Source organism: Hirundo rustica, chromosome 1 (genome assembly GCF_015227805.2).
Source record: "Hirundo rustica isolate bHirRus1 chromosome 1, bHirRus1.pri.v3, whole genome shotgun sequence".
Taxonomy (NCBI): Eukaryota; Metazoa; Chordata; class Aves; order Passeriformes; family Hirundinidae; genus Hirundo; species Hirundo rustica.
In genome coordinates, this window is record NC_053450.1 from 155,444,272 (window position 1) to 155,467,314 (window position 23,043).

Genomic DNA, 23,043 nt, shown 5'->3' on the forward strand with positions numbered 1-23,043 from the left:
TGACAACTGCTGCTGCTGGCATTGCTGTGGGTGGAACTGACAGGTGAAAGGAGGGAGAAGATAAAGGTTTATTGAAATGCAGGGGAGGAATCAGGTAGAGAGGAGCCAGCACAGATCAGCTGCAATAAAAATGGGTTTTCCAGGTCAACAGACACAATTCCTAAGAATTTTGCATTAAACCAGGTGTTCAACCTCTACATTTTGCTGCTTTTCCTTCACAAACCTCTTTTATGTGCCCAGGATGCTCAGCCTGGTGCTGCAAAGCTGGAAAGCCAGATTTGCAGGAAGGAAGGGGTCAAACCAATTCAGGGGGAAAAAAAAGGCTTATCCTGAACTTATCCTGGAGTCAGAACATAAAAAAATAACAACAACCCCATACTCTGGTGGGCAGGAGGCACGGGGTGATTTTATTTTCCTGGCTTGTACCAGGGCTGAGCCGTCCTCTGAGACGCTCCTGTCAAGTCCGACAAGCAGGAAAACGAGGAACAGAAAGAGTGATTTCCAAAAGATGCGGAGAACAGGCTGTTTACTGCTGGAATTGTTACCCTGGGCTTGTCACAATCTGTTGCAGGGTTATAAAAAGCAGCGTCCAACACGGATCACGCTGGATTTGAATCCCCAGATGACAGGGGAGATGCAGGAATTTGTGCTGAGCTGTTGGCACAGGATCCTGCCTGAAATTCAGACGAGCCCAGGGCGGTGCAGTTGTGCAGCTGCACCGTGGGGAAGGAGGGGTTGGAAGCGATTTTTTAGGGAAGCTGCTGCTTGCTTGTTCCCTGGTGCTGAGCAGCACCAAGGGCTGCGGTGGGATTTCAGAGATTTGGGGAGAAAACGGGGGAAATCTGCTCCTGAATGAGGGGTTTGTTGGGCTGGAGGGCGGTGCTGGTGCTGCTGTGGCTGGACACTGCTTTGGGTTCTGGGTTTTAGAGGAGGTGGTGCTGCTCTCCTGCCCCTCAGAGAACAGCCTGGGTGTGGTCACTGTCCCCACCCTGCCACAGCTCGGGTGACAGTGGCCAAAATGGACAATCACAGGGAAAAGTGGCACTTCCTGGCACTGCATCTGAGCTCAGTGCTGTAACACAGCTCCAGCGAGAGCTCGGGGCGATCCCCTCTGCCGGAATGGGATCTCCACCTTCCTGCTCTCCTGGGAACCTTGGAATGGTTTGGGTGGAGAGAGGCATTAAGGATCATCCCACCCCACCCCTGCCATGGCAGGGACACCTTCCATTATCCCAGGCTGCTCCAAGCCCTGTCCAACCTGGCCTTGGGCACTGCCAGGGATCCAGGGGCAGCCACAGCTGCTCTGGGCACCTGTGCCAGGGCCTATCCAACCTGCCAGCCAGGAATTTCCTCTAAATAAACAATCCAAATGTACCTTCCTTCAGCTAAAGCCATTCCCTGTGTCCTGTCCCTCCAGCCCTTGTCCCCAGCCCCTCTGCAGCTCTCCTGGAGCCCCTTCAGGCCCTGCCAGGGGCTCGGAGCTCTCCCTGGAGCCTTCTCCTCTCCAGGGGAACATTCCCAGCTCTCCCGGCCTGGCTCCAGCCCTGCAGCAGCTCTGTGCCCTGCTCCAGATCTCTCCAGCAGCTCCAGGTCCTTGTGGTGCTGGATGCAGGGCTGGGATCTGTCAGCTGTGTGACCTTTCCCTTCGGCTGCTGGGAATCCTCCCTGCTCAGAGGGCTCCTGCTGTGGATGTGGGCAGAAAAAAGGTTGAGCAGGAAGAGTTGTAATAATAGGGATGGTTGGGAACAGAACCCCACTCCAGGGTAAGTGTAAAACCTGGAAGAGGTCAGAACTTCACCATTAACATTCCAACAGTTCATTGTCACAACTTGAAAGATGAGAAGATTTGCTATTTAAATTAAACCACAAGTTTCCTTCATCTTCTGTCTGGCTTTTCCCGCTGGGATAATACAAGAAATCAGAATCCAACAGCATCTGGATGAACCTGTCCTGTTGCAGGGAAAAATCTTTCTTCCTGCAGGTATTCTGGGGTTCAGGAAATTTTCCACTAACACCAACCTGTGCTGTGTCAGTTCTGTCTCCCGCTGCTGCTGTGTTGGATAACAGTAAACTAAAAAAATACATCCTTAAAAACAAACAAAAAAAAGCTTAAACTTAAAAATCTCCCTTCCTTCCCCCAGCCAAACCAGAGGAGCCCAAAGCAGCCGAGGCCGTGAGTGGGAACGACATCACAGCTCCTCCCAACAAGGAGCTCCCTCCCAGCCCCGAGAAGAAGACCAAGGTAGGAGCTGTTCCGTGCTTGGCATCTCCGCTCCCATGGGTTTCATTTGCCAGCTTCTTTCTGCTTCCTCAGCTGTGCCAGCCCAAATTCTGTTTTCTGAGCTGCCACGTGTGAGCCCTTACCCTGGAGCAAACCCATCCAGTTCGGAGCTGCCAACGGCTCAGCCTGGGGCAGTCTCTGATAAAAAGTGTGGAAACTTCATTTCAGTGGATTCCCTGGCTGCTGTCGGTGATTGCAGCAGTAGTAGACACGTAGTAAAGGCGTAGCACCACCTGCGCTCGGCGATGCTCTGCGAGTCGTTCACAGCGCGTTTCTGAGTCCTGCTCAGGAGCTTTGGAGCTGCCAGCACCCAGCAGAGTGCCCTGAGTGTCCCCAGGGGCTCTCTCCGCTCCGGGCCGTGCCCCTGTGAGCGCGGGAGCTGATCCGCTGGGGATTTGGAGCTCGCAATCCCCGTGTGCCCGTAATTGGAAAGCCACGGCCTGTGGATTGCACGTAGCCCTGCATGCCAGGAGCACCCAATTACTAATCCAGCTTTACCAGCCATTCCTTCTGGTGCTTTCCATGCTGCTGAAATAAATCCCCTTGGTTTGGAATTGAATGGCAGAACCGCCCCCAGCCCCTGAGGCTGCTGCATTTCGGTCTTCATTGTGCTCAGAAAACAGAAAGCTGATTATTATTATTATTATTATTATTATTATTATCATTATTATTATTATTATTTATTTGTTTCCTTTAAAATACCACTTTTCTGTTGTTGCAGCTCAATGTTTTGGTTTACAATGCGCTATTTTTTGTTGTATTTCTTTGGTTTTATCCTGGATTTTGCTTTTTGGCCCAACCCTAAAGCCTGCTGCGTCCACCTCCACTCCCAAGGCGGCAGCGGCGAAAGCCAAGCCCTCGGCCACCACCAGCCCCAAGCGGCCGAGCTCGGCCACCCCGGGCACAAACAAAAAGCCCACGAGCCCAACTGCAGGTCCTGCTCCAGGCAGCACTTCCAAACGCCCCGGCACCAGCAGCACCCGTCCCTCCACCTTAACTCCAAAAGAGACTAAACCAAAGGTAAGAACTGCCCGGCCCTGGGGAGCACCCTGGGCTCGCTGACAGGGGACATTCCCAGCCCTCAACCCACAGGCAGAACAGAATTCCCGTGCTAGGCTGAGGTCAGGAATGGGATTCAGGGCGTTGGGAGCTTCCCAGGGATGGCACGGTGTCCCCGGCACTGAGCTGTGTCGCCACAGAGGAGAATCAAACCTGAGCGTGGTGCTGGGATTGTCCTGATGAGCTGCCATGGATCAGGGATCCCAGACTGGGTTGGGAGGGCCCTTGAAGCCCATCCCATGCCAGCCCTGTCCTGGCAGGGACACCTTCCCCTGTCCCAGGCTGCTCCAAGCCCCATCCAGCCTGGCCTTGGACACTTCCAAAGATCCAGGGGCAGCCACAGCTGCTCTGGGCACCTGTGCCAGGACCTGCCCACCCTCCCAGCCGGGAATTCCTTCTGTATACAACTCCTGAATCCACACAGGAGCACGGGAAACCTGGCTGGAGAGCTTTGGTACGGATATTGAGGAAAAACAAATCCACGTGAACGCTCCCTGTTTCCCACCAGTGGTCATTTTATGATGTCTGGTCACTGCAGAACTGCACAGAGAGGACTGATAACACTTAGAAAAGGTTGGAGGTTTGTAGTTCCCCAAAAGAGAGGATTCATGGACAGTGTTGCATCTTCCAGATAAGCAGGGAATCCCCCTGTGTTTGGGGAGATGTCCCTTGAATGTTCCCTGTGTTAACTTGTGATCTTAGAGAGCAGAGGAATTCAAGTTTAAAAGGAAACATCAAAATCTATTTCGGAAGCTTACTCTGATGGCTGAACATCACCACTCCTGCTGTATTAAGTTTAAATTACTGCATTTGAGTGTCTTTTAGAGCTAATTAAAAATAACAGAAGGCAAATGAAAGCCCAAGTGTGAATCTGCACTCTTCTCGGAGCTGGTGACTTTGGTTTGGTTCAAGTTTTTATATCATTCTGAATTCAGTTTTGATAAAATAATATTTATTTCCATGCTTTAATTCACTGTTTTCATACTTTGGAGATCAGGCTGCTGACAAACAAGTGCCTGACCAGGGACAGCAGGAAAGAGTTTTCCATGGACACCCGATTTTCCTGTCCCCAATATTTTAACAAATTCCAGCTTAGGAAGCATTCCTGCTCCTGGAGAATGGGGAACCTCTCCCAGGAGCATTGCTGGTGTTCTGATGGTTCCATTTTTATCCAGAAGTCAAAACCCCCTTCCCAGCTGGAGAGGCCTCCACACATCAAAGCTGAGCCAGCCCTGGGTGGGTGAGCCAGCCCTGCTCCTCCGCAGGGTCCGTGCTCCGTGTCCTGCCCTCCACGCCCTCACTCGCTTCTGCACGTCTTAATTATATTTTAATTGCATTATAACCTTCCAGCAGTGCCAGGCTTAATTAAGTGTTTCAGAATTCCAGCAATTTCTGTTCCTTTCCGCCTTTTTTGGCACCTCCCCTCGCGCCCAGCGCGGCGCTTTGCCGCCGACGTCCCGGCCGTTCTGACGCCGCCTGCTCCGTTTCAGGTCGCCGATGCGAAGCCCGCGGAGAAGAAAACCTCCCTCTCCAAGCCTCCAACCTCCACCACTCCTAAAACTCCTTCCAGGAGCTCCTCTGCTGCTCCCCGGACCACGGCGCCGTCGCCGGTGACGGCAGCGGCTGCTGCCAAAACCACGGCGGCCACTCCTCCCAAGAGGCCGACGTGTGAGTGCTCCCCCCTTTTCCCTTGGGAATCTGTCCTGCAGCAGCAGCAAGCTCCTGTCTGAGCAGCACCAGGGGCTCTCCACAGCTCCCTGACGGCAGGGATATTCCACATTCCTTCCTGGGAAGGGCTGCCCAGGGCAGTGGTGGAGTCCCCACCCCTGGAAGGGGTCAAAAGGCACTCTGTTGTTGTCTGGATTCTGACAGCAGCTCAAATGTCTTTTCTCTCCGTGGCTTTCTCTTCCAGGTTCCCTTCAGGGCGAACCTGGATCAGCTCTGTGTGATCCAGGGTTAATTCTATTGCTGGACACACCTGATTTAAGAGTGGGCATTCTATTCCCTCTGTATTTTGTCATAGGAGCAGAATAAACTCTAAATGAAGGCTTGGGAAAGCAAATCTTCAGAGCAGGACTTGAAACACCTGAACTGGTGTGTGAGATCCAAAAGGGATTGAGCAGAAGTGGAGGGTTTTTAGTAGAGCAGGAAGAATTTGGAGCTGAAATGACATCAGCTTCATCCCAAAACTGTGTCCCACTCGTACTGCTGCTAAAGAGGGAACTTCCCATGAGTTCAGCAGGAAACCTGAGCAGTGTTTTAGGTAAACTAATGCTGTTCTCACTCCTTTTAATGGAGCTCGAGAGATTTAGCAGCAGATAAAATTATAGTTTTATCTCAAGTCTTTTCAGATGACTGGGCCTCAGTGGGAAAAAATGAGTCAATAAATGTGTAAAATGACACAGATTGGTTTGAATCCCAAAGCATGGATTCATATCCCAGCTTTCCCAAAAGAATTGCAGTGTTTTAGGTGTGTTGGGATGGATTTGTCCTGATGGACATCCCAGACTTTTGCTCTGGGGGAAAATCTAATTAATCAAGTGTAGAGAAGGTGTTGCACATTCCGAGAGCCGCGTATCCTGTCTGATCCCGTGGGCATCCTGCTAAAACTCATTTTGTGTGGTCTTGGAGGCAAACCGGAGCCCGGGAATGCAGGATCTGTTCTAATGAGTTGGGTTCATTCCTCCTGCCCAAACTGAGCCACGAACAAAGGAGTGTTTTGCTGCTGCCGTGTGAAAAGAGACGGAGGCAGCGATGCAGAGCTGCAGGGAGGTTGTTCCAAGAGGCAGGATGAGCAGAGGAAGAGGCTGTGGCACCAGGGACGTGGTGGGACCCTGCCAGAGCAGAGCCCTGCGGGTGAGGGAGGATGAGGTCAGCTGGAGGGAGAGACTGCATGTCTGCACCTGGAAAGGCACAGAGAAGGCAGGAAGGGGAAGAGCAGGGGGTCCTGTTCTGGGTCAGGTGGGAGCAGGGGTGGGACAGAGCGTGGATGGTGCCCTGGGGCCTCAAGGGAGCCACAAGCGGCTTCCTCTGGTGGGAACCACAAGAGAGCCCAGTAGGAGCTGTCAGACCTCCCATAAGAGCCAGAACCTCGAGAGGTCACAGCTCCCACCGCTCAGAACCTGGCCCTGGTGGGGGAAATGCTGTGCCCATGGCACCCTCAGAGCAGCCCAGCCCTGTCCCAGCCTCCTTCTGGGGGGCTCCCAAAACCTTCACCTTTGGTGGAGAGCCGCAGGAGTGTGGGGAACAAGCAACCCTGCTTCATGCTGATGGTGCAGCACCCTTCCATCTTGCTCCCCAAATTCCTCTCTGGTCAGCCCCTGGCCCTGAGGGCTCTCCCAAAAAGCCCCCACACCCACCAGAACACCCCCTGACCCTGCTCGAGCCTGCAGGCAGTGCCCAGCAGCCCCCAGTTGTCACCATGGGCTGTCCCAGTGGTGGGGCTGGCACCTTGTGCCCGGCGCTCAGGGTTTGGTTTGGGTGGGATGTGGGTGGGGACACCTGGAGCTCTTGGGGTCACAGCTTTGATCAGCTCCTTTAGAGGAGGGGACAGCCAGGGGGGTCAGGCTCTGCTCGCAGGGAACAGGGACAGGAGGAGAGGGAACGGCCTCAGGGTGGGAACTGGGGAATTTCCTCATGGGAAGGGTGGTCAGGTGTTGGAGTGGGCTGTACAGGGCAGCGGTGGAGTCCCCATTCCCGCAGAGGTTTCCGAGCCACGTGGAGGTGACACCTGGGGACGTGCTCAGTGCTGGGAACGGTTGTACTGGATGGTCCTGCAGGGCTTTTCCAGCCACAGCGATTCCATGAATTTAGTTTCTCACCACACAGTGTTGAGCCAGAGAAGAAGTTTGGGGTGAAGATGCTCTTCCAGGACAGCTGCTGGTGCTTTTCTCGTGTTTTTCTCAGTGCCTTGAGCTGCCATCAAGTTTCATTGTCTCACATGAAATACGTGTGTAAAGGCCAGGTTTGACATTCTGTAGTTTCACTTTTTCAGGTGTTTTCAGGTCAATCATTTTCTCTGCTAAAAGAGAACTGTGGGTTGTGTAGGGCTTGATATTTTGATGTTTAATTTTGTTTGTTCATTAGTTTTTGTCCCCTTCCCTGTGGAAATGACTTTAATGTTTGTACAAGACCACGCTCAGCCCTTCAGATCAGGCACAGATCAAAGTCTGTCACCACAGACCATTGTCCCAGGGGCTTTGTCTGGGTTTTCACCACAGAAGCGTTCAGCATTTGGCTCCCCACTGACACCAGCAGACATAACATCTCTCTGTATATTAATGTAACATAATATTCCTTTGCCTTTTACATAAACCTAACTCTCTTCTGTCCGTGCAGTTTCCCCAATTAAAGTTGTGGTCTCAAGGAATGAATTTAGGTTCGTTTGCCAGCCCCTTGTTTGAAGTGTTTGCTATTAATTATGTATCCATCCTTTAGGCCTTATTAAATTATCCAAATGGGTTTCACCTCATTAGCTGGAATCTTATCTGGGGTGTTTAATTGAATGCTTTTAGCAAAGTCAGGGTGGAACGATCCAGACTAACTTGGCCTGTAGTTATCTGCCTCTTCCCCTTGGTCTTTTTGGTATTGATATTCCATAAAAGACCCTGACAGCTGCTGGAGTGTATCTAAAAATTTGGGACTTAATGAATATTAAATATGAAAAAATGAGGGTTTTCATAATTTCTTACTTGGTTCTTTTCCACTTATTATTTTTTTTCTACGTTGCCTTCCTTTGGCTGTTGAAACGAAGCAGATTTTACCCAAACTTGCTCATTGCTGATAGTCAAAACCCCATGATTTCATGCTCAAAGAGTTCCTTAGAGTAAAGTTCCATTTCTATTTCTCAGTCCGTGGTTTTTGCCTTGATCAATTTGGTGTTTGGTTTTCTCCTGCTCGGAGAATTGTGGCTGCATCCCTGGTGTAGAGTGTCCTCTGTGCAGTGTAATCAGGTCATGATCGCTGGGCTTTGCCCAAAGGCAGCTCAGTTTAGGGATTGATTTTTGGGTTTATACAATTAAAACAGGAGCCAAAATATGTGCAGTAACTCCTGTACAAGAAAACTGGCACAGGGTAGGACTGGCCTGGCAATGAGAGCAAGGTTGGGCAAGGGCAAATGTGGGGCTGCTTTTGTTACTTTTCAAAGGAAGGAAAGGTTTTGGGGTAGGTTTTTTCTCACTTGGTTGGGGTTTTAAGGTGAGGGAGGATTAAAATACTCCCAGTGAGTGCTGTCAAGATTCAGGAAGTTAATGTGAGGAGAAACAAAAATACAACCCATCCCAGGTGTGTGCTGTCACCAAATGGGGATCCTTTGACATGAGTTGCCAAATCTGAGGGGGTTTTGGTGCCAGCAGGAGCTCCCAGGCAGGTGCTCACACGGAACAGTTAATCCCTGGGCTGATTCCATGCCTGGATGCTGCAGGGATCCTCCCCTGACCGCTGTGTTTGTGTTGGCAGCGATCAAGACGGACGCGAAGTCGGCAGATGTCAAGAAAACCCTTGCGAAGTCTCCCTCAGGTAACTGCTCCCTTTCCATCTCACCGTGGATTCACAGAAATGAACCCTTCCTGGGAAAACCCTGCAGGACCATCGAGCCCACCCAGCCCCCAGCGCTGCCAAGGCTACCCCAACCATGTCCCCAAGTGCCACATCCACGGGGTTTTTAAATCCCTCCAGCAATGGGGACACCACCCCTGCCCTGGGCAGCTGTGCCAGGGCTGGAGAGGCCTTTCGGGAAGGAATTTACCCAGTATCCAGCAGCTTGGGGCTGTTTCCTCAGTCTGAATCAAGTCCCCTTTCTCTGGGGCTGGGGTCATTAAGGGGTTCCCTGTACACCTCTGGGAATGGCGGTGTCCCAGGCCAGGCTGGGCAGGGTTTGGAGCACCCTGGCACGGTGGAAGGCGTCCCTGCCTTGGCAGGGGTGCATTGAGGTGATCTTTAAGGTCCCGGCCCGTGCTGGGGTTGTGTGGCTGAGGCAGTTTGTGGAACAGGCCCTGAGCCCTGTTTTCCCCCTTCCCTCCCACATTCCCTGCCATCCCACAGCGGATCCCAGCCGCCCCAAGAGCGCTCCTGGCAGTACCACCAAGAGCAGTGCCACCACTCCTTCCACCGCGGCCTCCAGCGCTCCCAGCGTGTCGGGGGCGGCCGCCAGCCGGCCCAAGCCCAAAACCGCTCCCCCCAAAGCCGCCACGGCCTCCACGGTGTCGGCGGACGCCAAGAAAACCACGGCCAAGGCCAGCAGCAAAAGCAGCACCGCCACCAGAGCGCCGCGCCCGGCCAGCAGCGCCTCCAACCCCGACCTGAAGAACGTGCGCTCCAAGATCGGCTCCACCGACAACATCAAGCACCAGCCCGGGGGAGGGAAGGTGGGTTCTGCTCCGTGAGGGGTGTGTGAGGGAGAGAACCATGAGGGGTGTGTGAGGGAGGGAAGGTGAGCTCTGCTCCGTGAGGGGTGTGTGAGGGAGGGAAGGTGAGCTCTGCTCCGTGAGGGGTGTGTGAGGGAGGGAAGGTGGGCTCTGCTCTGTGAGGGCTGTGTGAGGGAGGGAAGGTGGGCTCTGCTCCATGAGGGGTGTGTGAGGGAGGGAAGGTGGGCTCTGCTCCGTGAGGGGTGTGTGAGGGAGGGAAGGTGGGCTCTGCTCTGTGAGGGGTGTGTGAGGGAGAGAACCATGAGGGGTGTGTGAAGGAGGGAAGGTGGGTTCTGCTCCATGAGGGGTGTGTGAGGGAGAGAACCGTGAGGGGTGTGTGAGGGAAGGAAGGTGGGCTCTGCTCTGTGAGGGGTATGTGAGGGAGGGAAGGTGAGTTCTGCTCCGTGAGGGGTGTGTGAAGGAGGGAAGGTGGGTTCTGCTTCATGAGGGGTGTGTGAGGGAGGGAAGGTGGGTTCTGCTCTGTGAGGGGTATGTGAGGGAGGGAAGGTGAGCTCTGCTCCATGAGGGGTGTGAAGGAGGGAAGGTGGGCTCTGCTCCGTGAGGGGTGTGTGAAGGAGGGAAGGTGGGTTCTGCTCCGTGAGGGGTGTGTGAGGGAGAGAACCATGAGGGGTGTGTGAGGGAGGGAAGGTGGGCTCTGCTTCATGAGGGGTGTGTGAGGGAGAGAACCATGAGGGGTGTGTGAGGGAGGGAAGGGGCTCTATAGGGCTCTGCTCCGTGAGGGGTGTGTGAGAGAGGGAAGGTGAGCTCTGCTCCGTGAGGGGTGTGTGAGGGAGAGAACCATGAGGGGTGTGTGAGAGAGGGAAGGTGGGCTCTACTCTGTGAGGGGCAAGATGAGCTCTGCTCCATGAGGGGTGTCGAGGGCAGGGAAGGTGAGCTCTGCTTCGTGAGGGGTATCCAGGGAAGGAAAGGTGGGCTCTGCTCCGTGAGGGGTATCCAGGGAAGGAAAGGTGGGCTCTGCTCCTTGAGGGGTATCCAGTGAAAGGAAGGTGGGCTCTACTCCATGAGGGGCATTCAGGGAAGGAAAGGTGGGCTCTGCTCCGTGAGGAGCATTCAGGGAAGGAAAGGTGGGCTCTGCTCCGTGAGGGGTATCCAGGGAAGGAAAGGTGGGCTCTGCTCTGTGAGGGGTATCCAGGGAAGGAAAGGTGTGCTCTGCTCCTTGAGGGGTATCCAGTGAAAGGAAGGTGGGCTCTGCTCCATGAGGGGCATTCAGAGAAGGAAAGGTGGGCTCTGCTCCGTGAGGGGTGTCTGGGGGAGGGAAGGTGAACTCTGTGTGGGGCATGGTGAGCTCTGCTCCGTGTGGGGCATCCTGGTGTGGGAAGATGGGCTCTACTCTGTGTGGGGTGTCTGGGGGAGGGAAGCTGAGCTCTGCTCCCTGTGGTGCAGGGCTCTTTGGGGCTCTGTGGGGCTCTCTAGGGCTCTATGGGGTTCCGTGGGGCTGTGTGGGGCTCTATAGGGCTCTTTGGGGCTCTGTGGGGCTCTCTAGGGCTCTATGGGGTTCCGTGGGGCTCTGTGGGGCTCTATAGGGCTCTTTGGGGCTCTGCAGGGCTCTGTGGGGCTCTTTGGGGCTCTGTGGGGCTCTGTGGGGCTCTATAGGGCTCTGTGGGGCTCTCTAGGGCTCTGTGGGGCTCTGCAGGGCTCTGTAGGGCTCTTTGGGGCTCTGTGGGGCTCTCTAGGGCTCTATGGGGTTCCGTGGGGCTCTGTGGGGCTCTCTAGGGCTCTGTGGGGCTCTGTGGAGCTCTGCAGGGCTCTGTGGGGCTCTTTGGGGCTCTGTGGGGCTCTCTAGGGCTCTATGGGGTTCCGTGGGGCTCTGTGGGGCTCTGTAGGGCTCTTTGGGGCTCCGTGGGGCTCTGTGGGGCTGTGTGGGGCTCTATAGGGCTCTTTGGGGCTCCGTGGGGCTCTGCGGGGCTCTGTGGGGCTGCGTGGCTGTGTCCTCACTGCTCTCTCAGCACGCTCTGCAGGGCTCCTGGCTGGGTTCCTGCTTGGGCACGGGGCGGGATGCACCCCAAAGCCAGCTCTGCTCCCTGAACACCTGCAGGAATCCAGAGCTCCTCTCCTGCCGTAGGGCCTGGCACAGAAACACCGTGTGGGAGGCTCAGAATCTTGTCTATATTCCAGCCCTTTGCCTTTGAGTCAAGGCACTGAGTCTGCTGAGTGATACAGAAGGTAGAATAGTGCACTAGGCTGAGGGAAATCTGGATTCAGGAGCAAGTTCCACAGCACCTTTCCCATGCCCAACCTGGCAGGCCCAAAGCTGGCATGCAGTGAGTCTTTTGGGACTACCCACGATGGCCATGAGGAGAGGGGAGTGCTGAAAAACCACTACCAAAGATAAAACTTGGGGCTCTCACTGCCTCTTAGTGCTCTTAGATGGCACTTCCACCATCAGCATCTCCCATGGAAAAGGATAAAGCTGAGCACTAGACAGCGTGGCTGTGCAGAGCCACAGAGCCTCGATCAGCTGTTGTATAAGCGCAGCCTGGGCCTGGCCACGTGTGTCAGCAGCAGGGCCGTGACTTTGCCCCGCAGCGGGACACAGATCTTTCCACTTCTCTTTGGTGCTGAATAACCCGGCCCAGAACTTTTCATCTGCTGCCAAGGGAGCACGTTCCATGCTGGGAGCCTTAATCTGCTCTCAGGCACATTAAAGTCAAGGGCACTCCTGGCTGGGTGCTGTGTGTCCCAGACAGCGTCGATACAGCATGGATTTATCCTCAGAGTCAGCGGTGTCCTGCCTGTGCAGCAGCGCAGCACAGCCCTCGTTGTGTCAGCTCAAGGGACTGCAGCTTGCATTTAATTGCACTGGCCTTAATTTTCCAAATATTTTCATGGAGTTATTAAATCCTAACAATTGCCTTGTTAAGCAAATTGTCCTTTTTGTCGCTTTATTTACACTGAGCTGTTTTTAGAGAATGTTGTAGTGTTGGGGGATTTTTTTGTTCGTTGCTTAGTGGAATACAAGATACATGCTGAGCCTCCCCCAAAATGCAGGTTCTGCTGCACTTCCCTGCATCTAAACTAGCAAAACAATGGATATTCTCAGGTAGTTGCTGAATTTTTGTGAAATTTGTGAATTTACCCTCCGTTTTCTGCTCAGCTGGACCCTCTGGGTGCAGCTGCCTTTTGGTAGATAAAAACGAAATGAGCTGTTGAGCTCCAAGGCTGAGTGCAGCGTGGCTGGGTGGGGATCTGAGCCGGCAGCTCGGGCTGTGTGTCCAGCAGAGCTCTCAGAACCCCACACCAGCCCTGGGTGTCTTTTCCTCGCAGATCTGCACCACGTCCTCCTCGTGAAGGAGCTGGTCCTGCTGTTGCGTTCCCCAGGGATTTGGTTGGATTTTTTTGGCAGGATCAGTGTCTTGGGGTCTCTTGGATCCCGAGGAAGGAGCTTTTTGAGAACTGAATCCTTGCTCTGTGTCCCCAGGGTGCCCGGCACCCGGGGCTGGGCGATGCTCCCACCCTTGGTGTCACCGTTCCTGGGCACAGGATTATCCTTGGCCCGGGAATTAGAGCATGCAAGGAGTTCTCCTGGGTCAGCTGCTGCACCAGGTTTATCCGTGTTGCCAGTGCCCACACTGCTGCTTTTGCTGGTTGAAATCATCCCTTTGTCTCCATCCAGGGGAAAGTAGAGAAAAGGCCAGAGCCAGCCGCCGCCGCGCCCAGGTCTGAGCCCAGCGCGGGCACTAAAGTGGCTCCTAAAGCAGCCGCAGCAAAAGAGGGGGTCCCCAAACAGCCCAATGGGAAAGTGAGTTCCTTTCACGCTTCTCTCTGGGGGACATGAAGGAAAACGTTTCCATCTCGAGTCACTGTCCCTCCTCTCCAGCTGTCCTGCTCTCTCCTGTCAGTGGCACTGTTCCTCGCACAGACACTTCCCGTTCTCTCCTGTGCACCCTGAGATGTTCCCAGGGAAACTCCTCCAGGGAGGGACCTTCTCCACTCCTGCTGGAAAGGTTTGCAGAGCAGAGTCCTCCCGTTTCACTTCCAGGGTGATACAGGCTTAGCTTTGAGCCAGAGGCTTCCCCTTAAACCCAGTCCTTCACACACAGAACCAGTTTGTAACGAGGCAGAGAGGTTGAGTTCACAGCTGCTTCTTTTAGGACGGCAGAATATGAAGGAATTCACATCTTTCCTGCAATATTCCCAGTTGTACCAAAACTCTGTAACTCCAAGCCTTAGTCCATCACCACTGGGTTACTCCAAAGTACAAGTGGATGCCGTGAGGTGGGAGTGCCAGAGTTTAATTCTGATATTATCAGGCAGGAATGAGCAGGATCTGTACCTCTAGGGAGTCAGTGAACCACCCCACACTCCACAGCACGGGTACATTCCCAGAGCTGCTGTTCCCTGAATGCAGCCTTTCTGAGCTGGCTGAGGAGCTCTGGGGACCTGCCCAAGTGAGAGTGTTGGGTGATCCCTGCTGTGCTCCAGGTTTGTCACCTCCTGTAAAACCAGGATCCAGCTGGGGCCCGCTTGTGCTGTGGTAAATAACTCCAGACTAAAGCTGTGTTGTAACTAACCCTTGTAAACACTGGTGTCTAACCCAGCCCCTGCTGTGAGCAGAGCTCACCTAAACCACTCCTCTTGTATTTAAAAATCGCAGAATCATTGAGGCTGGAGAAGCCCTCTGAGATCATGGAGTCCAAACATCCCCCAGCACTGCCAAGCCACCACCAACCACATTCTCACACCCTTAAATCTGAGTCATTAACCTAAGACTCATCTGAGATCATTCCACTGAATTACCACCTCCAACAGAAAAATGTTTCTCAAGCCCAGCTTTACTGCCCGGGGGTTTGGAGGGACATTATCCAGGGCTGGAGCCAGTCCAGCTGTGGGCATGGAGCAGCTCACAGCGTGCTGGGAATGGCTGCTCCGAGGGCTGGCTCTCCCTGCTCTGGGGCAGCTGTCACTGGAAACCTTCTTGGGGCATGGAGAGTCCCATCCCATCCCTCTGGGCTGGCTCTCCTGCTCCAGGGAGGTTTCCAGGGCTGTGGGCAGTCCCATCCCATCCATCCCATCCCATCATCCCATCCCATTATCCCACCCCTCTGGGCTGGCTCTCCTGCTCCAGGGAGGTTTCCAGGGCTGTGGGCAGTCCCATCCCATCCCATCATCCCATCCCATTATCCCACCCCTCTGGGCTGGCTCTCCTGCTCCAGGGAGGTTTCCAGGGCTGTGGGCAGTCCCATCCCATCCATCCCATCCCATCATCCCATCCCATTATCCCACCCCTCTGGGCTGGCTCTCCTGCTCCAGGGAGGTTTCCAGGGCTGTGGGCAATCCCATCCCATTCATCCCATCCCATCATTCCATGCCATTATCCCATCCCACGGATGCCATCCCACCCCATCCCATTATCCCATTCCCCCATTGCCCCATTACCCCATCCCACCCCAGGGCTGGCAGGCTCCCTGGGCTCGTTCTCCCGTGCTCCCAGCCTGGCACTAACACTGTCTGTGCAGCCTCCTCGTGTCCTTCACTTTCTCTCACTCTCCTCCTCGGTGGTTTCCCCCGGCACTGGCTCGAGTCCCACACGGTCCCTGTTGCTCCAGGAGCCCCCTCAGCCGGATGACAACTCTAACCAGTCCTCTTCCCTTGTGTTGTTTTCCGTTCTGTAACGTTCCAGGTCCAGATAGTCTCCAAAAAAGCGAACTACAGCCATGTTCAGTCCAAGTGTGGTTCCAAGGACAATATTAAGCATGTCCCTGGAGGTGGGAATGTAAGTATGGGTCTGGGCGAGCTGTCTGTCTGCCAACTCCTTCTCTGGTGCTGTGTCGGGTGTGTCAGCCTCAGGAATGCTCTGCTGGAGGCAGGGGCTGTGGCAGAGCCCCGGGGCTCCTGGAGGCAGCTCAGCCTGGAGGATTATTGCATTTTCTCTCTGCCAGGCTGAGCCTGTGTGTTTTGTTTCAGTGCACAGCTACACCTGGGCTGTTGCTGCTTTCTGGGCTGGCCCTGGCCAAACTGGGGTGGGGATCCTGGGGCTGAACTCACTGGGAGTTCCCTGGACACCTCCTCACTGCTTGACCTCCCCTGGAACCTGGATTTCCCAGAGCAGAAGTGCCTGTGACCCTCCCCTGGCTCATGGGGCTGGCTGGAGCCAGGCTCATTCGCTCCTTGTTTCATAAAAGGGACCTTGGAGCAGGCAAAGACTCCGGGACTTAACCTTTGAGCTGTGATTAATTTCTAAATTTAAAGGCTGCTGGTGTCTCTGGCAGCAGGGCTGAGCTTATTAAAATAGAAAGTTAATCTGGTGGTGTCTGCGGCTTGGTTTGGGGTGTGGGGTGCTCCAAGTGTCTCCCAGGCAACCCAGGTTAACTGTGCAGGCCCTACAGCCTGGGAGAGCATGAGCATGGTCTGGGGGCACCAATTCATTTCATCTGTGCTGCCCTGACAAAGCTGGGCTGGGCTCTTGGCACAGGACAGGACCAGGAATGCAGATTTGGGTGGTTCCAAACAGACTGAAGGACTTGGAAGCCTGAGGAAGTTTTTTCCAGAGGTGTTTAAATATCCCGGGTTCCCGAGCAGTGATGTCACATCTGGTGACGTGCCCAGGGCGTCTGGTCAGAGTCTGATCCAGTGACACAAACCCTGCTCAGGACCTGCTGTGGAGCCAGCTGGGGGCCACTTTTCCTGGGAAATCCATGTCCAGCTGGCCGAATGATGTTTCCACAAACCTTTGCAAGTGGCAACCAAATGTGAGTTCTTAACTGGTTCCCTCCAGGTTGGTTGCCAAGGTGGCCAGAGTCAGATGCTGCAGCCACACCTGTGCCACTGAACCCAGGCTGCCTCCCCACGTCCCTGCTGCCCTCCTGTCTGGGGACAGGGGATTTGTGGCTCTCACTTGCTGTTTCCATGATTTACACCACGTTCATGGGAGCGTTTCCCATGGAAATACTCACACAGGGTATCTGGAAGTGCCGCTGTTGAGGCCTGGTGTCAGTGGGGAGCTCTCAGAGTGTTTTTGAGCCCTGTTTCTGTTCCTGCTGCCTGTTCCACCTGCTCCTGTCCCCCAGCCTGTCCCAGAGCCGGTGGCAGAAGTGCTTTTGGCCTCACTGGTGACAGCTTCTGGAGCAGCTGGTGGCATTTCCCTGTCCAGGCACTCCAAGGAGCTGTATTTTATAAACCACTTCCATTTTGCCACCTTTACCTTGTTCAGCCTTTCAGGAGCCTTCCAGGGGCCTTTCCTGCTCTTTCAGGCTACCAGAAGTGTGGCTGAAATGTGGGGGATCTTTCCTTGCCTGATTAACTGCGTCAGTGAAGTGTCCTTCTGCTCATGAATCACCATCCTGTCCTTCCCTGCTCAGTGGCAGGCATTCCCAGCCCTGGGGACAGCTGTGTCCCTGCTTCCTCCTTCTCTTCTCCTCCCCCACACTCTCCTTTCGCCACTGCAGGTTTTGCTCCTTCCTCGACTACTTAAGCAGCTCTTTATTCTGCATTTTCAGAGCCAAAAGCTCATTTCCAGGTTCCAAATGCTCCCAGGCAAGCATTCCCAGCCCTCCAAGCACAGGCAGTGTGGATGTGAGTGCTCAGTCTGTCTTCCCAAAAATTTAATTTCCTGTTACTCATTTTTGTATCTTCCCACTCCCTTTGGAGCACTGTGACTTTAGTGACCTCTTCCAAGATGTTTCCTTGCTCAAGTAGTCATGGTGATCACTTCTGATAGAATTCCCAGTGTTGAATTCCCAGGTGGGTATGTCTGGAAGGTCTGTTCTGATGATCTGTGCCTTCAGTTAGAGCTTTTAGGAGTTCTGTGGACAAGAGTGTTGTGGTTTAGAACCAATTCCTGATGGAGCTTTAGGGTTGCTCTGGAAGAACTGATGGACATGAATGGTTTGGGTTGGAAAGGACCTGAAAGCTCATCCAGCTGGGACATTTTCCCCTGTGCCAGGCTGCTCCCAGCCCCGTCCAGCCTGGCCTGGGACACTCCAGGGATGGACATTGTCCTGCCACCCCACCCACGTGGCTCCAGGCTGGGTCTCTCTTCAGGTGCCCATTTTGCCCTCTATCCAAGGAGACAATTTCTTCTCCATGCCAAGATTCCCCAGGAGCCATGCCCAAAAGCAGAAGCTGTTGTTCCTGCTCACATTACACTCACCAGAAATACCTCGACACAAACATAGTTCAGTTTCCTGGGGAAAAGGTTTTGATGGGGTTATTTTTGTTTAGTATTTCCCACTCTCAGAACCGCTGTGGTTGGAAAAGATCTCCAAGACCATGGAGTCCAACCTTTGAGCAAGCTTTCTGTTCAGAGAAAGCAGCACAGAGGTAGATTTTACAAAGTGCAGGCAATGTCTGTAGTGGTGAAGGTCTGAAGGGAATTTGGAGTGTCCACGTGTTTCCCTGTCCTTTGGCTTGGCCTGCTTGGCTGGATTGGGAAGTGGTCAGAGACAGAAAAGCTAACAAGAATTAAGACTCACCAAGAGTAAAGTTCCCACCTGAGCCTCTGTCAAACTCCAAAGTTTATTTCTGGAACCAGAGTCTGTGTTTGGCTCTCTGATTGCAATCCCAAGGTGCAAACCCAGCTCCTGCTAGAAATCCCACAGACAGACCCTTCCAAGGTGGGACAGTTTGGGTCCCAGGTCAGGAGTCACAGCTGGTAACAAACAGCAGGATTTCCAAGTTTATTCTGTGAAATAAATTTAATCTCAGTTCTGAGCAAGCAAGGATTGGTGATTAAAGTTGATCTTTACTCACAGCCCCTGAGGGAATGCAGTCAGGGCCTGTGATTGACCTTTTGAGGGTGGCACTGAGCTGGGGACGTGGGGCTGTGGCAGGAGGCTGAGCTGTGCTGCCCTGCTGCCCCTGGGTGCCATCCTGGCACATCCCTGTGCACACGGAGCAGGAGCGTCCCTGCTTCCCTAGGAAGAGTTTTGGCAGATTATCCTGAGAACTCTCAGTAAACTCCCAGAGCAGCTGCTGGGTCAAGGAATTCTTGTCAGATTCGAAAGGAAATCCTTGGATTTCCTCTGGAGCAGAACTTCTGAGCCTGCAGGTTCCAGCTGGTGGCTGCTCTCACCACTGCATGGATTCCTGGAGCAGTGCATTCCATCTGGGCACCACGATCCCTCAGAGAATTCCAGACTGCTTTGAGTGGAGGGACCTAAGGATCATCCAGCGCCACCCCTGCCATGGCACCTCCCACTGTCCCAGAGTGATCCAAACCCTGTCCAGCCTGGCCTTGGGCACTGCCAGGGATCCAGGGGCAGCCACAGCTGCTCTGGGAATTCCATCCCAGCCAGGAATCCCTTCCCAATATCCTATCCATCCCTGCCCTCTGGCACTGGGAGCCATTCCCTGTGTCCTGTCCCTCCAGCCCTTGTCCCCAGCCCCTCTGCAGCTCTCCTGGAGCCCCTTCAGGCCCTGCCAGGGGCTCGGAGCTCTCCCTGGATCCTTCTCCTCTCCAGGCTGGACATGATGGTGGATGCAGAGGCTGGGGCTGGTGGCACTGCCCAGGCCATGGCCGTGTCCCCAGGCTGGGCAGGAGCCATGTGGGGACCGTGACAGCAGGGTTGGCTTTTACTGTCCCTGTTCTCAGGGTTTCTGTTTGCCATGGCTGTGCCCTGAGCTCGGTTCTGTCCCTGTCCTGCTCCCTGCTCTCAGCTCTGTCCCTCATTTCACCCCCCTGCTCACAGTGACCCCGGGGCTGCCGGAATGCCCAGCAAGGATTCCTGGGAATCTGCAGGAGGATTAACGTGGGAGAGCAGGGGCACAGGCTCACAAAGCACAGCTTGAGGTGCCCTTTGGCCTCCAGATCCTGCAGAGGTTTCTCTGGGCTCAGCTGCTGCTTTTTGTCTCTCCAGGTGCAGATCCAGAACAAGAAAGTCGACCTTTCCAAAGTGTCCTCCAAGTGTGGATCTAAAGCAAATATCAAGCATAAGCCAGGTAGGAATTTCTCCATTTCCTCTTTATAAGTTTTGTCCCTTAAACACAGTCATGGATTGGGACTCAAAGAGTTTGAGGGGTTTGTTGCTTTCAGGGGGTGTCCACAGTGCTTCTGGAAATTCCTAAAAATGCTTCTTCCACAATTCCTGGTGGTTCCATGAGCAGAGAGGGGGATAGGAGATGTGGGATGTCCTCTTGCCTGTGAAGATCTACAGCTTAGACTCATCTCTGCTTTTCCTGCTCACTTGAGAAGGAAAACATGGATGCTTCCATGATCATTCCAGGCAGCTTCATCCATGCTCACAGAGGGCTGTGGGGCACTCAGAACATCCCAGGATGTTCATGGAACATGGAAGGATAAAGGAAATTCCCTCCAGTTCTTCAGAGGGTCCTTTTAGCCTGGAGCCCATGGCAGCTCCAGCCTCACGTGAAACCCTTCTGGCCCTTTGATGAATTTCCTGGGATGCGTGTGTGGGAATTCCCGCTCCCCGCTGAGAACGCAGCAGTTTCTCTGCCTCAGTGCCTGGGAATCTCAGGTTTCTCCCCAGTCTGCGCCCAGCCCAAGGTCCTGGTGCTGGAGCCCCAGCTTGGCCTGGGGGATGGTCAGTTCGGTGACCTTGGCTGGCCCTTGGTGGCTGGGGCCGCTTTTCCAGCCGGGAACGCTGCTGCCGGCACGGCCCACACACGAGGGCCAGAGTTCACTGCCCAGGGCTGGGAACAGGCACCACAGGCTGCTCTTTGTCCCCTCTGGGAGTCCCTGCAGCCTGCCCAGCCTGCCAGGTTAGAGCAGCTGCCCTCCTGCAGGAGCCCCTCGCTCCGGCGGCTGCGTCGGGAACGCGCTGCCACGGCCACGACCTCCGCGAGCTCAGGGCTCGGAAATAACGAGCTGGGAGTGACAATCCCTGCCCTTGCCCGGGCCTGCCGAAAGCGCTGCCACCCTGCCAGCGCCTCCCTCAGGGTTTAACTGGCCTCCTTGGGCCAGAGCTGTTGGTTTCCACCGTCAGCCATGCCAGGCTTGCAGAGGGTTCAGTGATGTCGCTGGGAGGCAAAGCTGTGCTCAGCGAGGCTTCGGCTGGGCTTTGGAGAAGCTGCTGGGAAATGGGCTGCAGCCAGGGAAAGGTGGCCCTGTCCCTGCAGCGGGGGTGGGATCATCCTTAAGATCCAAGGATTCCAGTCTATGGGTTTGTGCACAGCCTGGTTTGTCAGTGAAGGAGGCACCACTGTGATCAGAGAGATGGAACATTTCCCCTGTGAGGAAAGGCTGAGACAGCTGGGGTTGTTCAGCCTGGAGAAGGTTTTGGGGTGACCTCATTGTGGCCTTCCAGGACCTGAAGGGAGCCAAGAAAGATGAGGAGGGACAATTTCCAAAGGCCTGGAGTGCCAGGACAAGGGGAATGGCTTCCCACTGCCAGAGGGCAGGGATGGATGGAATCTTGGGCAGGAATTGTTCCCTGGGAGGGTGGGCAGGCCCTGGCACAGGTGCCCAGAGCAGCTGTGGCTGCCCCTGGATCCCTGGCAGTGCCCAAGGCCAGGCTGGACAGGGCTTGGATCACTCTGGGACAGTGGAAGGTGTCCCTGCCATGGCAGAGGTGGCACTGGATGATCCTCAAGGTCCCTCCTAACCCAGCCCTTTCCAGGATTCTGTCTTCTGTGATTAACGGGTACTGCAGCATTCTGGAATCTGTTCCATTCTGGAAAAACCTTGCTAAATTTCTGCGGTTCCTTTTCCGACCTCCACGTTCTCCTGAGCCTGCGGCGTTGCTGCAGGCCGGGTGTGTGCCAGGGAGGGGCTGTCCAGGCAGGCAGGGCTGCCCGGGGATCCCAGGGCTGGAGCAGGGGAGGGGATGAGGAGGGCAGGAAGGCAGTGACAGAGGGGCAGGAGGTGTCCTGGCACTGCTGAATGCACAGATGGCTGAGCGGCAGAGGTACAGGGACGGGAGCAGTAGGAATCAGCCTTGGAACGGCACCAGCCGGTGGGGGTGGCATGGCACACCTCTGGAGGAGGAGGAGGCAGCCTCAGGAGCAGATCCTGGGAGGATCTCTGGATGTGCAGCATTCCCCAGGGCCCCGTTTGCTGGCACTGCTGGAAATCACCAACTTCGGTCTTGCAGTTTGAAACCAAAACTTTTCCTGGGGAGAGGCTGAGCCAGCGACTGCGGAACTTGTCCTGTCCCTCCTCCTGAGGGTCCCCGGCGGCTGCAGGGTGGGGCTGGGACGGGAACACCTGGGTGGGACTGCTGGGAACTGCCCCAAACTCAGCCCTGCCCCGTGTCCCTGCAGGGGGAGGAGACGTCAAAATCGAGAACCAGAAGCTGAACTTCAAGGAGAAGGCCCAGGCCAAAGTGGGATCTCTGGACAACGTGGGACACGTGCCGGCTGGAGGAGGCGTCAAGGTGAGTGAGGGATCTGGCACACCCAGGGAATGGGTTGGATCCACTGCTTGCCCTTCTCCTGCTGCTCCTGAAATGCAGCTCCTCCACCACAGCCTGCTCCAGCCTCCTGGCTTCTGGGGCCTCTGCTGTGCTCCCCAGGAGGGAGGCTGGAGCCCAGGGTGAGGACGGCTGCCAAGGAGAGAGTTGGACCCACCTCGGGGTGCCCGAGCCTGCTGCGCATTCCCGAGGGCCGGCACTGCCCATCTCCATCCTGGGAGCAGAGCTCACCCCAAGCAGTGAGCCCAGCAGAGGGGCTGCTGAGATCCAGGTGCTCTGTGCTGGGAGAGGGCACCTGGCAGCCTTGGGAGCATTTAGAGAATCATGGAATACCCTGAGCTGGAAGGGATCCATCCAGCCCAGTCCTTCAGCCCTGTTTGTGTGAGGATGAGAACGGAGCTCAGCTCTCATGGCTCTGATTCATCCCTTCTCCCACGGGAGCACAAACTGTCCCCAGCCTCGGCTCTGCTCGTTCCGGGTCTGGCTGCAGCAAGGGGACATCTGTGCTCAGGGAGGGGACATTCCCTCCCCGAGGGACGTGTGGGCCTGGCACAGCCCCAGGGAGATGGGAACTGTGCTCACGGAGTCGCTGGAAGGGACCCCAAGGATCATCCAGTGCCACCCCTGCCATGGCAGGGACACCTTCCACTGTCCCAGGCTGCTCCAAGCCCTGTCCAGCCTGGCCTGGGGCACTGCCAGGGATCCAGGGGCAGCCACAGCTGCTCTGGGTGTCCCTAGGTCATGATCCAGTGTCACAGCAGTGACCCCACGCCAGCCCTCGGCCCCAGGACGCTGGGGTTTGTCCTTGGCATTCCCTGGCCCCTGTGCCGGCTGTTCCGGGCCGTCCCAGCCGGAGCAGGGCTGAGCTCCAGGCCCCGAGGGCACTCGGAGGAGCTCCGGGGCTGTGACACCCCGCAGGGCCGGGCGGGATTTGCTGTCCCAGGAGCGGAGCTTGCCGCTCCCATCCCCTCCT

At 55.2% G+C, this 23,043-nt stretch overlaps 1 protein-coding gene across 6 annotated transcripts in view; it reads left to right on the forward strand.

The window, feature by feature from the left end:
* The window catches only part of MAP4 (microtubule associated protein 4), a 159,692-nt gene that overhangs the window by 131,721 nt on the left and 4,928 nt on the right, over positions 1–23,043 (forward strand). For 2 of the 6 annotated variants that reach the window (XM_040064439.2, XM_040064491.2), the window contains 9 exons: positions 2,142–2,242; positions 3,089–3,301; positions 4,831–5,008; positions 8,798–8,857; positions 9,383–9,705; positions 13,379–13,504; positions 15,386–15,478; positions 19,560–19,641; positions 21,922–22,034. In XM_040064439.2, the coding sequence (XP_039920373.1) occupies positions 2,142–2,242; positions 3,089–3,301; positions 4,831–5,008; positions 8,798–8,857; positions 9,383–9,705; positions 13,379–13,504; positions 15,386–15,478; positions 19,560–19,641; positions 21,922–22,034 (1,289 nt within the window). The remainder of the gene's footprint in view (positions 1–2,141; positions 2,243–3,088; positions 3,302–4,830; positions 5,009–8,797; positions 8,858–9,382; positions 9,706–13,378; positions 13,505–15,385; positions 15,479–19,559; positions 19,642–21,921; positions 22,035–23,043) is intronic. The other 4 variants (XM_058421114.1, XM_058421119.1, XM_058421112.1 and 1 more) reach the window with 3 other exon arrangements.